The sequence below is a fragment of the Sebastes umbrosus genome, chromosome 4 (genome assembly GCF_015220745.1).
Source record: "Sebastes umbrosus isolate fSebUmb1 chromosome 4, fSebUmb1.pri, whole genome shotgun sequence".
In the NCBI taxonomy this organism is placed as follows: Eukaryota; Metazoa; Chordata; class Actinopteri; order Perciformes; family Sebastidae; genus Sebastes; species Sebastes umbrosus.
In genome coordinates, this window is record NC_051272.1 from 9,639,174 (window position 1) to 9,656,748 (window position 17,575).

At 41.4% G+C, this 17,575-nt stretch overlaps 2 protein-coding genes across 4 annotated transcripts; both read right to left on the reverse strand.

Moving 5' to 3' along the window:
- Positions 1–1,006: 1,006 nt before the first annotated feature.
- On the reverse strand, positions 1,007–6,967 carry lmod2a (leiomodin 2 (cardiac) a). The gene is made up of 3 exons (XM_037768770.1): positions 6,484–6,967; positions 2,471–3,697; positions 1,007–1,229 (listed from the first exon to the last, which is right to left on the reverse strand). The coding sequence occupies exons 1-3, from the start codon at positions 6,751–6,753 to the stop codon at positions 1,221–1,223; spliced, it is 1,506 nt and encodes a 501-aa protein (XP_037624698.1). The 5' UTR covers positions 6,754–6,967; the 3' UTR covers positions 1,007–1,220.
- Positions 6,968–11,143: 4,176 nt separating this feature from the next.
- On the reverse strand, positions 11,144–17,307 carry asb15a (ankyrin repeat and SOCS box containing 15a). 3 transcript variants are annotated; one of them, XM_037768490.1, is made up of 10 exons: positions 17,230–17,307; positions 16,158–16,265; positions 16,021–16,058; positions 15,461–15,592; positions 14,895–15,053; positions 14,554–14,799; positions 14,301–14,472; positions 13,291–13,834; positions 12,503–12,653; positions 11,144–12,377 (listed from the first exon to the last, which is right to left on the reverse strand). In XM_037768490.1, exons 2-10 carry the CDS (start codon positions 16,259–16,261, stop codon positions 12,220–12,222), a joined length of 1,704 nt encoding a protein of 567 aa, XP_037624418.1. In that variant the 5' UTR covers positions 16,262–16,265; positions 17,230–17,307; the 3' UTR covers positions 11,144–12,219. The 3 variants fall into 3 exon arrangements, 2 of the variants coding, with proteins under 2 accessions (XP_037624418.1, XP_037624419.1); XR_005206720.1 differs by having other exon boundaries at positions 12,236–12,377; positions 13,388–13,834; XM_037768491.1 differs by lacking the exon at positions 17,230–17,307 and having other exon boundaries at positions 15,457–15,592; positions 16,158–16,262.
- Between the last annotated feature and the right edge of the window lie 268 nt (positions 17,308–17,575).

The window sequence follows — 17,575 nt, forward strand, 5'->3', positions numbered from 1 at the left end:
TCGGCTCATGTATCAGCTCTCTGTGTGAGTGTGTAGTGGAGTTTAATCCCTCTGTGAGCGGTTTTTATACAGAACACACAGAGTTGATCCTCCTCTCAGGTCACCAGCATGAGAAGTTCTTGTATGAACTCTAATGATGTCTTTAAAAGGTGTCGTTTGTTACAGCAAGAGTCTGTTTGAACAACCCACTGATGTGGGATTTACATAAGTAAGAAACCGTCTGAATGAGGCGTCCTGAGTGGGTATGACACTCGCATGTATGTCGTAAGCTTCTGCCTCGCTTCCTCTGCTGTCACTGTCAGTTAAAGGAAAAATGCCCAAAAATATATGTATTTGAAGCTCACAGAATCAGACACAAGTAAAAAAAATATGGTCTCAAGTTTGAAAGCAGCATACATCACTTTAGATGAGGGAAGCTGCAGAGAAAACAAGCCTCTATCCTGCAGGTCTTCCTCATTTAAATAAAACATTTCACAGGAATTTTTTTTTACATAAATGAGTAACTGTTTCATCATGAATCTATGAAATAGAGCAGACCAGATCATCTTTTAACAAGTATAACCAAGATCATTAAATCCCAAAATGAATCCCAAGAAAGCAGCCTTTAAGACAAAAGATAAAAAATAAAAATAATAGTAAATTTACTAAATATATGAGCTTCAGTTTTGATATAAAAAAATCTGTGGAAAGCCACGTACAAATTAACGTAATTACCAGTCTTTGTGAATCTAACGTTGCAAGTTGTGGGATGCTTCAACGAAAAACAAAATTCCAGCCAGTAGTTTTGAAGAAACCGGACGGAAAATAAAAAAAAATAAAAACCACCACATTGCTTTTGGTAATGTACAAATGTCCCAGGAGGACCTGAAGGCCACATTAGCCTTTGTAGCTGAATTAATTTAAATATTTAAAAGTACGTTAATACTTAGTACGTTGTGCAAACAAGAAAAGAGCTGCTAGAAAACCTGTCGTGACTTTAGTTTTGACGAACATGTAGTAGACCGAGTCAGAACATAAACTTTATTTCTCTACACATCAGTATTTTCACACAGTAACAAAATACAACAATAATGTCTGAAACATACAGAAATGCAGTCTGCCGCTACGCCGCGTGACGAGTTAAATAAGATGCTGTTTAAAAAGTGACATTTTAGTGTGAAATAAAAATGAAACGTTTCAATACAAAGTGAGAAGAGTTCAGGTGTGATGAGCAGGCGAGTTCATTCCACCTGAAACGACAAACATCACACACACGTGTTAACTTCAGCACACACAAATAACGTCATTCAGACGTCATGTTTCAAAACACAGTTAGACTGCATTCACACCGGATCAGGCGTTGCGGTGATTCTCCGTAGGGTTCTGTGGCGGTGTGGGAGAGTCCCTTTTAATGGCCCATTAACTTCAACGGTTAACGTCTTTTGTTCCCTCGTGGCTGCTCAATCAATCTTTCGGAGGTTAATGCTAGAGTGAAGATACTGGTATCATATGAAACTAGAAAAACTAAAGAATCCATTGGTACCAACCATGTCATACTAGCTTGGTAGGAGGTTAAATAACGCTCCAAAGTTATGCTATATTTTGGCGAGGAAAAACTGTCATGGTCATTTTCAAAGGGGTCCCTTGACCTCTGACCTCAAGATATGTGAATGTAAATGGGTTCTATGTGTACCCACGAGTCTCCCCTTTACAAACATGCCCACTTTATGATAATCACATGCAGTTTGGGGCAAGTCATAGTCAAGTCAGCACACTGACAGCTGTTGTTGCCTGTTGGGCTGCAGTTTGCCATGTTATGATTTGAGCATATTGTTTATGTTAAATGCAGTACCTGTGAGGGTTTATGGACAATATTTGTCATTGTTTTGTGTTGTTAATTGATTTCCAATAATAAATATATACATACATTTGCATAAAGCAGCATATTTGCCCACTCCCATGTTGATAAGAGTATTAAATAATTGAGAAATCTCTCTTTAAGGTACATTTTGAAGAAATAAAAAATGTGCGATTGATTTGCGATTAACTATGGACAATCATGCGATTAATCGTGATTAAATATTTTAATCGATTGACAGCCCTATAATATTATTATACTTGATTAAGGTACATTTTTTGAACAGATAAAAAAATGCGTGATTAATTTGCGATTAATCGTGATTAAATATTGTCATCTATTGACAGCCCTAGTTAAAAGCTCTCTAAACCTATAGTGGAAATCTGAACAACACTGTGCTCTCTTCCCAGCAGCCATCTGTCTTATCAAACAGCAGTGAAGAAGTCAAACTATTTATAACCTGACGGAGAGTCGAGGAATGACAGAGGCTGTCGTCTGATGACAGCAGACGTTCACACTGAGGGGGTCTAATGGCGTTGGGAGGCTAAATCATGTCTGTGATGCTTTCACTCAAGCAAAACAAAATTCCTTCAAACACAAAGGAGTCATTGGCAGAGTCACAGGAAGTCTTACCCTTTTCAAGGACCCGATGCTGCTCTCACGAATCGCCGCCATCAGGCTGTCGCGGCTCGACCTCTCTGGAGGCGGCAGGCGTGACGGTTCGTCTCGTCTCTTCTGTAGTGACGGCTTCAAGGCGTTTTTCAGGTCTTTGATAATATCTGCGCTCTCCTTTTCGTTGGCGCCGTTCTTGAGCTTCTTTGACTTGGGTTTCCGTTGGTTTGACTGACTCTTCGTGTTGTTCGAACCTTCGTGCTGTTTGACCATTTCAGAGATCTTCCTTGTCGGCGGATCTAAAGATGGAGGAGGAGGAGGAGGAGGAGGAGGATTTCTGTTCTGCTTTTCAACAGTCTTAGAAGATTGTGACGGCTTCTTTGGTGGTCTGTTTTCTGCAGATGAACCAGGAACTTGTCCTGACACCTCTGGAGGACTCAGTTCCTTCTTCTCTTGGAGCCTCTTCTGTCTCTGTTGGTCCTGGTTGCGCGTCAGGATGCTGGTCGCCGTCATCCTCGGGCCCGCGAGGTCGAACTGGTAACCAAGCTTGAGCAGAGTGGTGTTTTCCCTCAGCAGCTGCACCATCTCCATCTCCACCTTCCCTCCGCAAATGTGCCTCTGGTTGTGGAAGCGAAGCTCCACCAGCGTCTCGTTGTGCTTCAGCGCCGCCACCAGAGCCAGGATGCCCTGACCGGACACAAAGTTGGACTCGATGTTCAGGTTTCTGATGAAGCGGTTCTCACGAAGCATCTTGGAGACGGCAAAGGCAACCCGGTCGTCGGCGTGGGTGTTGGCGAGGCTGAAAACGTGGACGTGAGTGTTTGTGCACAAGGCCTCGGCGAAACGAAGCAAGGTGTCCTGGGAAATGTCTTCGATGTTGTTGAGGTTGACTTCGCTCACAGTGGGGTCGTCACACAGGATCTGCTCCAGAGTTTCATCGAGGACGATCGGGTTCCCGCTCGCTCTGTCGGAGGTTGCGTCCAGGTTTTGTTCTGTTGTTTCAGTCTTGCTCGACTCACTCCTAGAGCTTTTTGACAGGCCGTTCTTCTGAAGACATTTACTCCTCATCGGAGCCTCCTTTTTACACTCATCTTTCTTTTCCGCCTCGTCTTCCTTTGCAGCATTTTTGCTTAAGACACTCTGCACCTTCTTCCCCTTTTGTGAAATCTTCTTCCTGTCGCTTTCCAGAGTCTTGCTGGCGTCGCTGGTGGTCATTCGTTCCCCTCTGCTCTTATCTGGGCGTCCCTCCTGCACAGGAAAAAACAGGACAGAAAATTAGGTCCTTGACATTCTCCAGCCTTTGACTTTTAATTAAGAACCCTCTCCAGCGCTGGCAGACAGTCATTAAAGCTGGCATTTCTTTGACTACTAGTCTTTATTTTTAGACTGTTTTCCACCAACCCGTTTCAGTAAACTGGATACATGTGACACTTCCTACATGGAAAATCAAAGCAAAAAAAAAAAGCAAAAGGCTTCATATCAAAACCACATTAGATTGTTGGCCAAAAATGAATATATAAGTATGAATATTGTGTAGGCCAATGAGTTAGTATTCCAATTTCAAATTTTAAAAAGAATTGAGGCAACAGAGGCTGATAAAATAAAATAAAGTCAAATCAAATAAAATATAATACAATAAATTCAAATAGAATAGAATATAGTCAAATAAAGTTACACAATAAAATAAACTCTACACCTCCATTTTTATTTTTTTTTCTGTTTGTTTATATTTATCTAAACATCCCGAAAATATGGAAGTCTAATAAAATAATAAAACAAAGTAAATTTAAACAGAATAAAATAAAGTAAATTGAAGTAAAGCCAAATAAGATTAAATATAATAAAGTAAACCAAAATAAAATAAAGTCAAATAAAATATGATAAAATAAATGAGAATAAAATATAGTTAAATAAAATAAACTTACACAATAAAATAAACTCCACAATTCCATTTTTTCTGTTAAATGTTTGGTTATATTTATCGAAGAATTCAGAAAATATTGAAGTCAAATAAAATAATAAAATAAAGTAAAAATAAAACAGAATAAAATAAAGTAAAGCAAAATAAAATATAATAAAACAAATTAAAATAGAGTAGAATAAAAAAAAGTTACACAATAAAATAAACGCCACACCTCCAGATGAATATGTAGTGAACCCTGATGACATAACTATGACGTCATCTGGGTTATTTCCGCCCGCAGAGCCACAGAAGACACTAAACAACTGTTTTCTCAGGCTGATTAGGACTAAACATGACGAGTTAACTGATCTTCATGTGAAAAATAGTTGGACTGCTCCTTTAATCCCAAACTGAAACTGAATCTGTTTTCTGATGTTGATCTAGACGAGTCTTATTTTGTCAGAGTGAGACGGTTCAGTCTTGTCACTCAAATCGGTTCATTACTTAAAATAGTGCTCATGTTGTCTGAGTGTATTAATATTCTAATATCATCTGGGAATTAAAAGTAAATAAAGATCTTACTATTGCTAAGCATGACAAACAACAAACGCATGGAAATATGTTCTCTATTAGATTTATCCAGCGGTGGGATGTAAATAAATACTTTTACTTACTCGAGTTCTGTATTTAAGTTCAGTTTTGAGGTACTTTACTTGAGTTTTATGTTACTTTATACTAGATATTTTATTTTTCTTATTTTAAAAGCTTTAGTTACTAGCTACTTTGCAGATTCAGATTATAAATACAAAATATAATCAACCAATAAATTATGATGTATTATTAGGAATTTACAAAGTCAGCAGTATACTGTTTAATGTATGTAAGTATATAAATGAATGTTATGTAATATAAAGTAGTTTAAATTAACCCCACCTTTATCAGCTTCAATATTAAAGTAATGAAAACATTAATGCATCACTAATTATAACCCAGTAATATAATATAGATTATTCTGAATTGAGTACGTTACCTTTGGTACTTTATTTTAATGCTAATACTATTGTGCTTTAACTGAAGGAAAGCTTTGAATGCAGGACTTTTACTTGTCATAGAGTATTTCTACACATTTTTACACAAGTTTTCAGATTTACGTTCTTCCCTCTAGGGTTCATTTATGTTTAAATTAGGGCTGTCAAAGTTGACAGGATAATAACGCGTTAACGCAACTAACTTCTTTAACGCATTAACACAACATGCGATATTTAGGTTGTGGTGGTATCATATGAAACTGTAAAACCTAAGGAATCCATTGGTACCAACCATGTCATACTAGCTTGTCATAAAGGAGTCTAAATAACGCTCAAAAGGTGCGTTAAATTTTGGCGAGTAAAAACTGTCATGGCCATTTTCAAAGGGGTCCCTTGACCTCTGACCTCAAGATATGTGAATGAAAATGGGTTCTATGGGTACCCACGAGTCTCCCCTTTACAGACGTGCCCACTTTATGATAATCACATGCAGTTTGGGGCAAGTCATAGTCAAGTCAGCACACTGACACACTGACAGCTGTTGTTGCATGTTGTTAATTGATTTCCAAAAATAAATATATGCATAAATTTGCATAAAGCAGCATATTTTGCCCAAAACCATGTTGATAGGAGTATTAAATACTTGACAAATCTCCCTTTAAGGTAGTTTTCAAACAGATAATAAAATGTGTGATTAATTTGCAATTAATTGTGATTAACTACGGACTATCATGCGATTAATCGCGATTAAATATTTTTGATTGATTGACAGCTCTAATTTCTACACATTTCTACAAGTTATCAGATGGATTTCCTTAACTTCTTTGCAGCCGTGGGCTTCAGTTCATTTTGTTTAAATCAACCTGCAGAGAATCCATCTCATTCAACATTTAGTCAGCTTTATTTTGTAAAAGTGCGGATCATAGCGGGCTGATGCAGGTGCAAACTGTTGTAACAACCACGTACAGCTGTTTATTTTTGGAAAATCAAACCCAGAAGATAATAAACAAACATGGATGTTGTAAAAAAGATCATGGGAAAAGTGTGCTATTTTGGTAGTTAAAACAGTTATGTTCCTCCGGTTGATTGATGTCCCCTCTCACCTGTCCGGCGTTGGACTCCGTCCTCTCGTCCTCCAGCAGCTTCTTGTTCTCGTCCTCCCAGTATTTCAGCAGAGCGTCCCTGTCGAAGTTCCCCGTCGGTGTTTTGGCGGTCTGGTCTTTCTGCCTCATGCCGATGGGGACGTTGTCTTCGAGGTCGACCAGCTCCCTCTCCAGCTCCTGGAGCTCCTCAGAGGACAGCGTGGCCAGCAGCTCGTCTTCGTCCACCTCCTCGTACTTCTTCAGCTCCTTGCGGTACCCAATGGTACTCATGGTTCTGGGCTCGTTTTAAATGAACTTTTAAATCCCTAACACTTGTACTTTTATCTCCTTGTGTACTTGATTAACTCTTCCCCAAGTTGTTTTCCTGCTTGAATGTTCTCATTGACTTGTCCTCCATGAGGTTCCTTCAGATCTGGTGGCGAATCAGAGAGTCCTCGTTCATCTACTGGTCCCAGCTGCCAGAGGGGCCTGTATGGGAGAAAGGGGAGGGCCGCCACACTGATGGTCCTGTCTTTTTTTAGGGTGTTGGGTGGGGGGGGGTCAATGAGATAGGCTTACTGCAGGAATGTGAGTCCTCCAAGTGGCCTGAGCCGAGAGCTCATCAGCGGCCCGTGCCGAGAAAGAAACGAAGGGAACAAAACACCGTGGGGAGGCATCAGAGACGAAGCTCTGCGGCGTTACGTAACGTGTCAGGACACAGAAACACGCCGTGGTTGTGGTGTTGTCAGGGAAACACTTGTTCTCCCCGAGGATGGGGGGATTATATACAGTACAGCTCCGGCTGGCACTGAGGAGGACCGATGGTGGACTCCGATGCTGTTTACACCAGAACACAACGAAGTCAAGTCAGGACAGATGGAGTTGTCAGACTCTTTCAAAGTGATAATCCTCAACTTTCCTAAAGACATGGAGGTGCAGCGTTAGGAACTCAAAACTCCTGAAAGTTTCATTTTCATAGTAAAGAAAAGAAATCAGCCGTGTCAGTTTGATTGTGGCTGAATGTTGGCACACTCGGATGTGTTCTGGCTCTAGAGGATCGATTCACCTCTGGCCTTTTTATAGCTGCCAGCGTTGGTTAGATATTGGGAGCGCTAACAGGGCCGGTTTGGGGTTTGTACAACCTGCACCTTTTCTTTTTTTTTTATAGTTTTGTCTGTAGTTTGTCTCCAAACTGTCTGACTGTTTGTGTTTCTTGAGCCATCTGAATATTTTTTAGTGACGTCACTATGTTACCAGATCTCCAACCCGTTCTCACTCCAAATTCGTCAGATACTGACGCTTGGTCAGTGGCCCTCAGCATCTGATACCGACGCATCGAGGCACACTTTAGCATCTGTATGAGACGCACCAGGCTTTCAACTAACTCCATTGTAAACCCACCCGCACATTATTAGACGGTCAGAGCAACTGATGTAGTATAAAGAGCGAGAAAGTCCGCAAAGGGCGGTGGGGGGGGGGAGGATTGGATGCCCAGGACTTGTGTTTACCCCGGCGTTGAAAACGTTATACTCGTGTGTTACTTTCAGTAACAGCTCCACCTCGTCGTCGGTCCAAGCAAAGAAATCTCTGGTCTTACTTTTCGCCATTGCTGTTCTTCCTTTGTAGTATTTTCTGCAACTGTACAACCAACCGCGCTGCTTCCTGTTTATGTACGTGAATGGTCATGTGATAAGCGTTTCAGGCGTGGTTGTATGGATGGAGATTCATTCTGAAACGGCCCTCAAACGCTCGTCTGGACTGCCATTTCAAAACGAAAACGTATTAGTGTGGATGTAGCCGTAGTTTGAAGCGTAGGGCCACTGACCAAGCATCGGTATTCAACGAGTTGGGAGTGAGAATGTGTTGAGATCTCAGATATTAACAGATATAGATAAATGTTTTTATTACTGATAGAAATAATGGACAAAACTGCAGAAATAACACCAAGGTTGTTTGTAACTGGACCTTTCCTTAAATAACCAGCTTTATTTAGCAGCACTGTGTCCAGATTTGAGCCAGAGGTCTGTCGGTCAACCATGTGAGTTGAATTCAGGTCGCTGTCGGGCAAAGCTATTTTGGCAACATCGGGTAAAATTTTAAATATTGAAAAATCTGCAGTTTATTTTGCAATTGTTGTGTTCAGCAAAAATAATCCCAGTATGAATACAGGAGCTGGACACAATGAAAACAACAATATAATACAGTCTAAAACACAAGCTCAACATTATACTCCTCACAGAGCTGGTGTTTATTTACTGCAGGGCTGTTGTGTTGAATCCACCATGTGACATAAGTGTTGTCATTATTGTGTCCACCCCTATACTTTGTCACATGAGTAACATTAGTATGGATGTGTAGGACTGACCTTCAGTCTCAAAGGTTTTCTTTTGGAGGGAGGGTGGTTTGTTGTTTGGTTGCCAAGACAACCCTCAGAGCTTATCAACATGCACCCATCACTGATGCATGTTTGACAAGCTGCTTGGAAGTCGTCTCACGTTACATGTCTGAAGTGAAAAGACTCTGAGTGACATAACATCACTCTCATCATAAATCTGAAGTGAATTTGACCTTTGACCTGGATTATTGCTGATTAGCATCAGTCATCCAGCTGTGCAGCCCTGAGGGAGAATGGAAACACATTCAGTTACTAAACAAAGGACCAAACTGCTGTTCTCTGCATGTTTAACCCCATTAAATACAAAATATTCTTTCCGGCTGACTATTTTCCAAATCATCCACCAGTTTTTAGACTCATATCTTTACTTCCAGACAGCTGATGGGTTCACTTAATTTCTATAATAATCAACTTGCAAAGAGATTATCACAGTCAATGACGTTATTTATCTATTCATTTTAGGGCTGTCATTCAATTAAAATATTTAATCGTGATTAATCACAACTTAATCTCACATTTTTAATCTGTTCAAAATGTACCTTAAAGGGAGATTTGTCAAGTATTTAATACTCTTATCAACATGGGAGTGGACAAGTATGCTGCTTTATGCAAATGTATTTATATATTTATTATTAGAAATCAATTAACAACACAAAAAAATTACAAATATTGTCCAGAAACCCTCACAGGTACTGCATTTAGCATAAAAAATATGCTTAAATCGTAACATGGCAAACTGCAGCCCAACAGGCAACAACAGCTGTCAGTGTGTCAGTGTGCTGACTTGACTATGACTTGCCCCAAACTGCATGTGATTATCATAAAGTGGGCATGTCTGTAAAGGGGAGACTCGTGGGTACCCATAGAACCCATTTACATTCACATATCTGGAGGTCAGAGGTCAAGGGACCACTTTGAAAGTGGCCATGACAGTTTTCCTCGCCAAAATTTTGCGTAAGTTTGGAGCGTTATTTAGCCTCCTTCACGACAAATTAGTATGACATGGTTGGTACCAATGGATTCATTAGGTTTTGTAGTTCCATATGATACCAGTATCTTCACTCTAACTTTAAAACTGCTACAACCATAACATCGCAAGTTGTGTTGATGCGTGAAAGAAATAAGTGGCGTTAAAACAAACTTGTGTTAATGTGTTATTATCACGTTAACTTTGACAGTCCTAATTAATGTATTATACTTCTCCATTAGTCCCAACCACGAACATTTTTGATACTCTTTTTATTTATTTATTTATTTTCCTCTGAAACACTTTGCGACCTCATAATTGGCAGCTCCACAACTAATTTACAAGGTAATAATAATGCAGATTTTGTGTTTTCAGCTCGTTCTGCTGCCCCTAAGTGGCCAAAAACTTCAATTAATGCTTTAATGTTTTTAATCCCGCCAGCTGTTGACATAGCAGAGGTCTTCCAGTATGGCTGCTGGATGTGATGTTATGTCACCTGAAAATCCTGTGGTATGTTACATGCTCCCTGTTTTATTGTCTCACTTTAATCTGTACGTGCTTTGCTTTGTTTTAGCACATTAACACACACTGCTGGATTTACAGCTGCTCTCAGATCTGACCCGACTGCCAGCTGGTGTCAACAGTTTGGAGGTCGTTCAATTCAATGCGACCTCTGTCTGTTATCAGGTTCTCATGTGATCTGCCAGAATGTGGAGCCACGTTGTTGTTGTTGTTGTTTCTGCAGGTCAGGAGGTTAAATTTAGAGTTGATCTACTTTCGGTGTTTGTCAGCCAGAGGAAGCAGCTCACACCTCCTCGATGTGTTCGGTGTCAGATTGTTGATGTTCAGCACGATGGGAAACCGCCAAGCTGAAAGTTTGTTCAGCTGCAGTTCCTCTAATGGCCACTAGATGGTGGGGAAAACCCAACTCTTCTCTGGAAAGTCAATACAGTCAGTCTACCGCTTTGGTCCAAACTATAGACTGTATGTAAAGATGGACGACGCGTCTCCACTTCCTCCCGCTGTACAGAAGTGAAGCCAAAATATCGCGGATACGGAAACTGCCATCTTGAGATTTTGACATAATTTGAAGCCAGAGTCTGTGCAGTTTACTGGAAAAAAAAAAAATTCGTACAACTGAACGCTGAACAATGCCGTGGTAGCGACGCAGTGGTAGCGACTTGTCAACCACAAGGTAGCCACACCCTAAAGCATCCCCTGCTTTATGGTCTATTTGACTCTAAATAGGACCATAATTTACTAAATGAACATCATGCTGTATTGAAGAAGACTTGAAACTAGCGATTTAGACCATAAACTCATGTTTACAATGTTTACTGAGGTAATAAATAAAGTGATCCCTTGGGAGCGGGCCAACATTTTGTGATGATGATTACCAGGCATGTGTATCATAATAACACAAAAGTTTAATGAAATACATCTCAAATGTATTTACAACTGTTAGAAAGGTGACAACAGAAGGCTTACTTCTCAATACTGCAAATTATCAAATAGTAGACAGGACATTTATTTACCTCCAGACCTTTATTTATAACAGGCTTATTTTAGAGACATGCCTTTATATCCAATTTCACGTCTAATAAGTATACTTGATCTCATTTTAGTAAGAAGCGTCTGATCTTCTTCTGTTTTAATTTCAGTGTTCGGACTTAGCTCCACCCTCTCATGTCGCTTCTGGTTCCAAGATGGCGATGGCCAAAATGTCAAACTCGAGGCTTCAAAACCGTAGTCAACAAACCAATGAGTGGCATCACTGTGACCATGTCCACTTCTTATGTACAGTCTATGCCTGTTTTTTATATATATCTATATATACTATATATACATACAGGTATATACATGAAATTTGCAATAAAGCACTAAAAAATGACACAGTATAAGCAATGATAGAAGCTAGTATTTGATCCCTTGACATTATTTATATTCAAGAATTTAGAGTATTTAAGTGCCTTACCTGCTTTTGGTTATATAACGGTCTGAACATCAACTGGTCTGATATATTTTCCACAAAAAGAGTCACAACTAAGAGGCTCCGTCCTCAAACACTTGAGTCCCAGAAATCTGAGTCACCTCAGCCATGAAGTGACTGATCAGTAACTAACTGCATGTATTTTATGGTTATTTTGTAATCTTAGTTAATGCCCCTTTGAAACACTGTGAAAGTAAAAATAAAAATACAGTCATACAGTACAGATCTGGGCCTGTAAGTAACTTGATTGTCTTATTGCTCACACTTTTTTACCACTAAATTGGCTCTTTAGAGCATTCTTAAATGTTATTTGTAGATGTTTGATAAATCCAGGCTCTATTAAATAAACCACATGTCATTACTGACATTTAAGACTCGATAGATCCGATAGAAATCCTTGTCCCCTCAGTTCTCCCTGCAGATGATTTGGGCGTACAGGTCGTTCTCTTTGAACAGCAGGTAGTCCTTCAGCCTGTTGGGTAGCTGGACGGACATCAGAGCGCTGCAGCTCAGGTGTTTCCTGATCACCACTCTGCTCAGGTGAGACAGAGAGCGAGGGTTACCTGGAGGTCATAGAGGACAGCAGTTTGGACAAAAAGTGACGGGAAACATGTGGTACCAATAAAGCAGGATGAAGAGGTATGTCTCCTGGTTCTGATGTGTAACAATAGCTCTCTAGTTGACTCACGTGTGGTCCAGTGAATGTGAGGCCACTCTTTGTGTTTCTCCAGGATCTTTGTCAGCTTGCAGCAGAGGGAAACCTGACCGACGTATTCGAGGAGGATCGACACGACTCGTCCCAGGTTGACCAGCCAGGAGACGCTGACGAAATCACAAAACTGGACAACAAGACAGGTAGTTATTCTGTTTAGACACAACTGTAGAGAAGATAACACTTTATACGTCTTTTAGAATTTACACTACTATTAAAGGTTGCAGTGTGTAGGGGCATCTATTGGTGAGGTGAAACTTCTCCCGTGTGCCAAGTTTGTTGGAGTTGGAGTGAGTTGGAGTGTAAGAGTGTTCCTTTAAGATATTCGAAATTAATTACAATCTTAGTTTGCATCTTGAATACAATCATGGTCAATAATAAAGTAAAAGTCAGTGATAACCCATTGCACTATAAAGTTTCTAGGCTGCCCCCTCTTAGTCGATTAGTCGACTAATCGTTCGTTTTAGTCGACTAAGATTTCTCTAGTCGATAAGTCTTTTTATGCTTTTTTCATGCTGAATGACTAATTTCTAAGAAACTTATGAGCACATCTCTGGTAAACACCAGATTTAAAGTGGTGCTTTTGTGTGATTCTTTGTGGAGAAACTCAGTTTTACAGATCTGTCGATTAAATCAACGAATCGATTAGTCCACAAAATCGTAGGAGTGTTAGTGGACTAAGAGTTTCTTTCGTCGAGGACAGCCTTAAAAAGTCTCGTACTGTGAAAAATCATTTTACTTCCACGACAAAGACAAGAACTCACAGCAACTTTTCCCTCCTGATCTTGTGAGTAACCCGAGTCGATCAGGTCGTCCCAGTCGTCGTCATGGTTACAACAGAAACACTTCTCGGTGTCGTACCCGTTGTTGAGCAGCAGCCTCATCATCACCTCGTCCTTCAGGCAGTACTGCAGCGCCGTGGGAAACACCGTATCGTTCAGCACCGTGAAGTAACAGTTCACGTCCGCTTTGGCCGCCAGCAGCAGCTTCACGATCTCGTAGCGCCCCGACCTGACCGCCACCAGGAGGCAGCGCAGCGGGTCCAGGTCGGGTTTTGCTCTCGACTTCAGCAAAATCTCGGTACACGTCGCGTCCCCGTTGGAGACGGCAAAGTACAGCGGGCTTCTCCTCATGTCTCCGTAATTGTCAGAGATGTGAGCAGCTAGCCGCGTGTTGACGTCGAAGCCTTTCTGCAGAAGGAGCTCCAGGCAGTGGGTGTGGCCTCCGTCTGCGGCAGAGTGGACCGGGCTGTGACCGGACAGCCGCAGGGCCCGTCTGGTGGTGATCGGGATCAAAATCCTTAAAGCTCTGGTGGAGAAAAAGAGTAGATCATTCTACAAGAAATAAAGCATCAGAAACGACCCTACATGAAAGCCTGACAGTTTGAACGCGTAGCGTAACTAAGATGGTGAAATGTTAACCTGCACTTGACCCACAAGATGAAAGCCTTCCCTGCTTTCTTCACAGCCATTGGATAAAAGCCAGATTCTAGAAAAGCGTCTGTCCTGCAGTGGTTTGACTTTTGAAAACTAGAGCCGATGAAAATGTGGGACATCGTCTCAATATGTGGGACGTGGGACAAGGGATAAAAATGCTGTGGAGTCCCTCGTCCCTTTGTTTAGATGATTGTGTAGTGATTGTACATACATTACTGATAATGAATGACTGACAGATGACAGATAAAGACAGCTACCATAACTAGGTACTCCAAAAATGGCGGCGCCGCCCCAGAATGCCGCAGGATTCCCAGTCCCTATAACATCGACCCACTCACAGGTAGTGTCCTTTGTATGCAGCGTGGTGGATGGGCAGCTGAGAGCTCAGGTTGTGGATGTTGGGATTTGCTCCGTGCTGCAGCAGGATGTCGATACAGTCCGGATTCCCTGAACCTGTAGCATCGTACAGGACGCTGTCGCCATTCGGCGCCTGAGCGTTTACATCAGCACCTTTTAATGAAAAATTAGAAATCATTTTGGAGCACGAAGATGGTTTTAATAACACTTAAATGAAATCGGTGCGGTATTCACCATGTTTGATGAGGAGCTCCAAGGCTTCAGAATGGCTGTACTCCGCAGCGATGCCCAGAGGAGTCACTCCATACTGGTCCGTCTCTGAGACCTGACCGCCGTTCTGCAACAGGAGCTCCATGACGCGAACACAGCCGGCCCTGGAGGATTCATGCATGGCCGTCCACTTCTTCAGACACACCTGCTCCACCAGAGCTCCTCCAGCTATTAGACTGGAAACCATCTGATAGGATCCGGCTCTGACCGCTGCAGGGACGAGGAGATGATGGTGAGGATGGACTAAAGGTTTTCTCTCTACATGCCAGCTGTGAAGGACAGAATACGCCACACCGTGTTCTGACCTAAAAGCAGAGGGGATTCATTCTTGTTGTTGGTCGTGTGAGGAGAAGCTCCGTGGTCCAACAGCATCTTCACATTTTCCACCAAACCAGCTTTCACTGCTAAAGTCAGGAAGGTCTCGCCCTCCGAAGTCTTTTCCTCCAGAGTCAGCCTGAAAGACGCTGAAGCACACAACAGCAGATCTACATTATTTCACTGAATTCAGTTGTAAAAGGACTCGTGCTGACTGACAGTTGTTTAAAGCCCGATGAAGAAGTTGAACACTGCGGTAGAGCTGCAATGATTAATCGATTGAAACAATCATATTGGGAGAACTCTGTTGCAGATAGTTGGCTGCTGAGGTATTAATCTTCTGATCAGTGCTTGTATAGGCTGATATACCCCACTTTACCTTCCTTATTCCCTTCATTCCTTACCCTAATATTACTACACTGAGTCACGTGCAGAGATCAACTGGAACATGATGGAGCTGAATCACTTTTTAAGATCCAGTTAAAACTTCCATTACCATCAGCTGCTCTTCACTTCTGACTGTCATGTGAAATCAAAGTGTGGACCTCTTACCCACCGTACAGCACCGTCTCCAGGACCAGGACCAGAGGTTGGACCGCCGCCCTGTGCAGAGGATACCAGCCGCGCTCATCCACCTGACTGAAGGCTTCTGGGAAATCACAGAGCTGCTGCAGTGCCAACATGTCACCTGCAGGGACACACATTTTGAAGCCAGCTTTCTACCTCAGCACACAGCATTGTATATCTATTTATTTAACCTTGATTCAATCCTCACCGTCGAGTACCTGGTGCTCCTTTCAACTTAGCTTCTATTATGTGTTGTGTTTTTATGTAAAGGTATTTTAAAATGGCCATGCCAGTTTTTCCTCGCCAAAATTTAGCGTAAGTTTGGAGCATTATTTAGCCTCCTTCACGACAAGCTCCTATGACATGGTATACCCTTTGTAATAGCCGATTTTGGGAATGCAAACCATGCAAAAAGTAGACAATAAAGTATTCTCTATAGTACTCATCAACAAGGGACTCAAGACGTCCTCATCTTTAGTGATGTATACTGACAAATCCTAACTGTTAATTGATGTTAACACTGTGGCCAGTTCAGAATTGACTCTTTACCTTGTTTGATGGCCCCCACCAGTTTCAGAGCTTCACCGCTAAATGTACGAACGAGATGATGAAGGTACATTTTTAGAAAAAATGCAATATGTCAAACGGTCTGATATTAATGGTGAAGTTGTTTCATGTTTCTGTACCTTCCTGGTCCCGTTAGATGTTCCCTCTGACACGACTCATGGATGCTCATCTGGACGTCGTAGTGCAGAAGTTCGTCTTCATCCAGGTCATCAGCTGCATCCATCCCTCTGACATCCCACAGGTACAGACACACAAAGTCACACAACTTCACATGTCTTGTTCTGTCCAACCAATAGTCCAAAACTCAATTATAGTCAGTTTAATGAGATAAAAGACAAAGAAAAGCATCAAATCCTCACATTGGAGAACCTGTGATCAGGGACTGTTTGCCATTTTTGCTCTATGAACATAGACTGTATATAAGAAGTGGACGTAGTCACCGTGACGTCACCCATTGGTTTATGGACTGGTTTATGGAATTTTTGGCGACCAAAATGTTTTAATTAACTTTCATGAACTGAAAACACACTGTGAAAGGATAAAAGTTCTTAGACAAAAATGCAGACAACTCCCAGACCGGGCAACGCCGTGGTAGCGACCTGTCAATCACAAGGTTGCCGCGCCCTAAAGCATCCTCTGCTTTATGGTCTATTTGACCCTAAAGTTTTGTTTGCGAATCCAAAATTGATTGCATAATAAAGACACAAAACTAAAGTACGTCACTAGCTCTGAGCGTAGCATTTTCACACAAATGCAGCCTACATGGCGTACACATGACACGCCAAAAGCAAGAATGGCGTTCTTATTGCATGCAAAATGATTTATCGTGTCATTCATACGCCATTCAGTGTGACCTGGCTGAGCATTTACTGGTAGCATGGAACTGGGACACAGCTCTCCAGTGTCAGTGAGTAGACTGGTGGTTGATCACAGAGATATGTTCACTAAACTGCCAAGCTTACATTTAAACTAACATGCTTTCTCTTTCTTGAGCTCTTTATTGTTTTTGCCATCGGCTCTATTTTCAGAACACTTTGACCCCTGACCTCCTTAATGTTGATCAGATATAACATTAGTTATCCAGGCAGCAAGTAAAGTACACAAGCATATCAACTTTACGTCATTCTTTATAGGAGAACTTGCAAAATTCTCCTGTAATGTGATTAAAAACCTACGTTGAATCATTCTTACCTGGTAAATGTGTCAGTCTTGGAGTCATACGAAGCAGCAGCAGCAGCACACTGTTTGCTTCATGGCTGAACTTCTCACACACACACACACACACACACACACACACACTTCACCACGCTATTTATAGGTGTCACCTGTTCCAGTGTGTTTAACATGCAGGCCGTTCTGCAGCACCTAATCAAGTGTAATGTCACATTTTCTTCCACTAATGACGAACAATAATGAAGCGCTCTTTTGTATGAATATTTATTGTGTCATTACGATCCACCACAAGCTCAAACGCTGTCAGACGACGCGTTGATGAAAACCTGCTGAAATAATGAAGTGGCTACAAGAGTGAAATGAC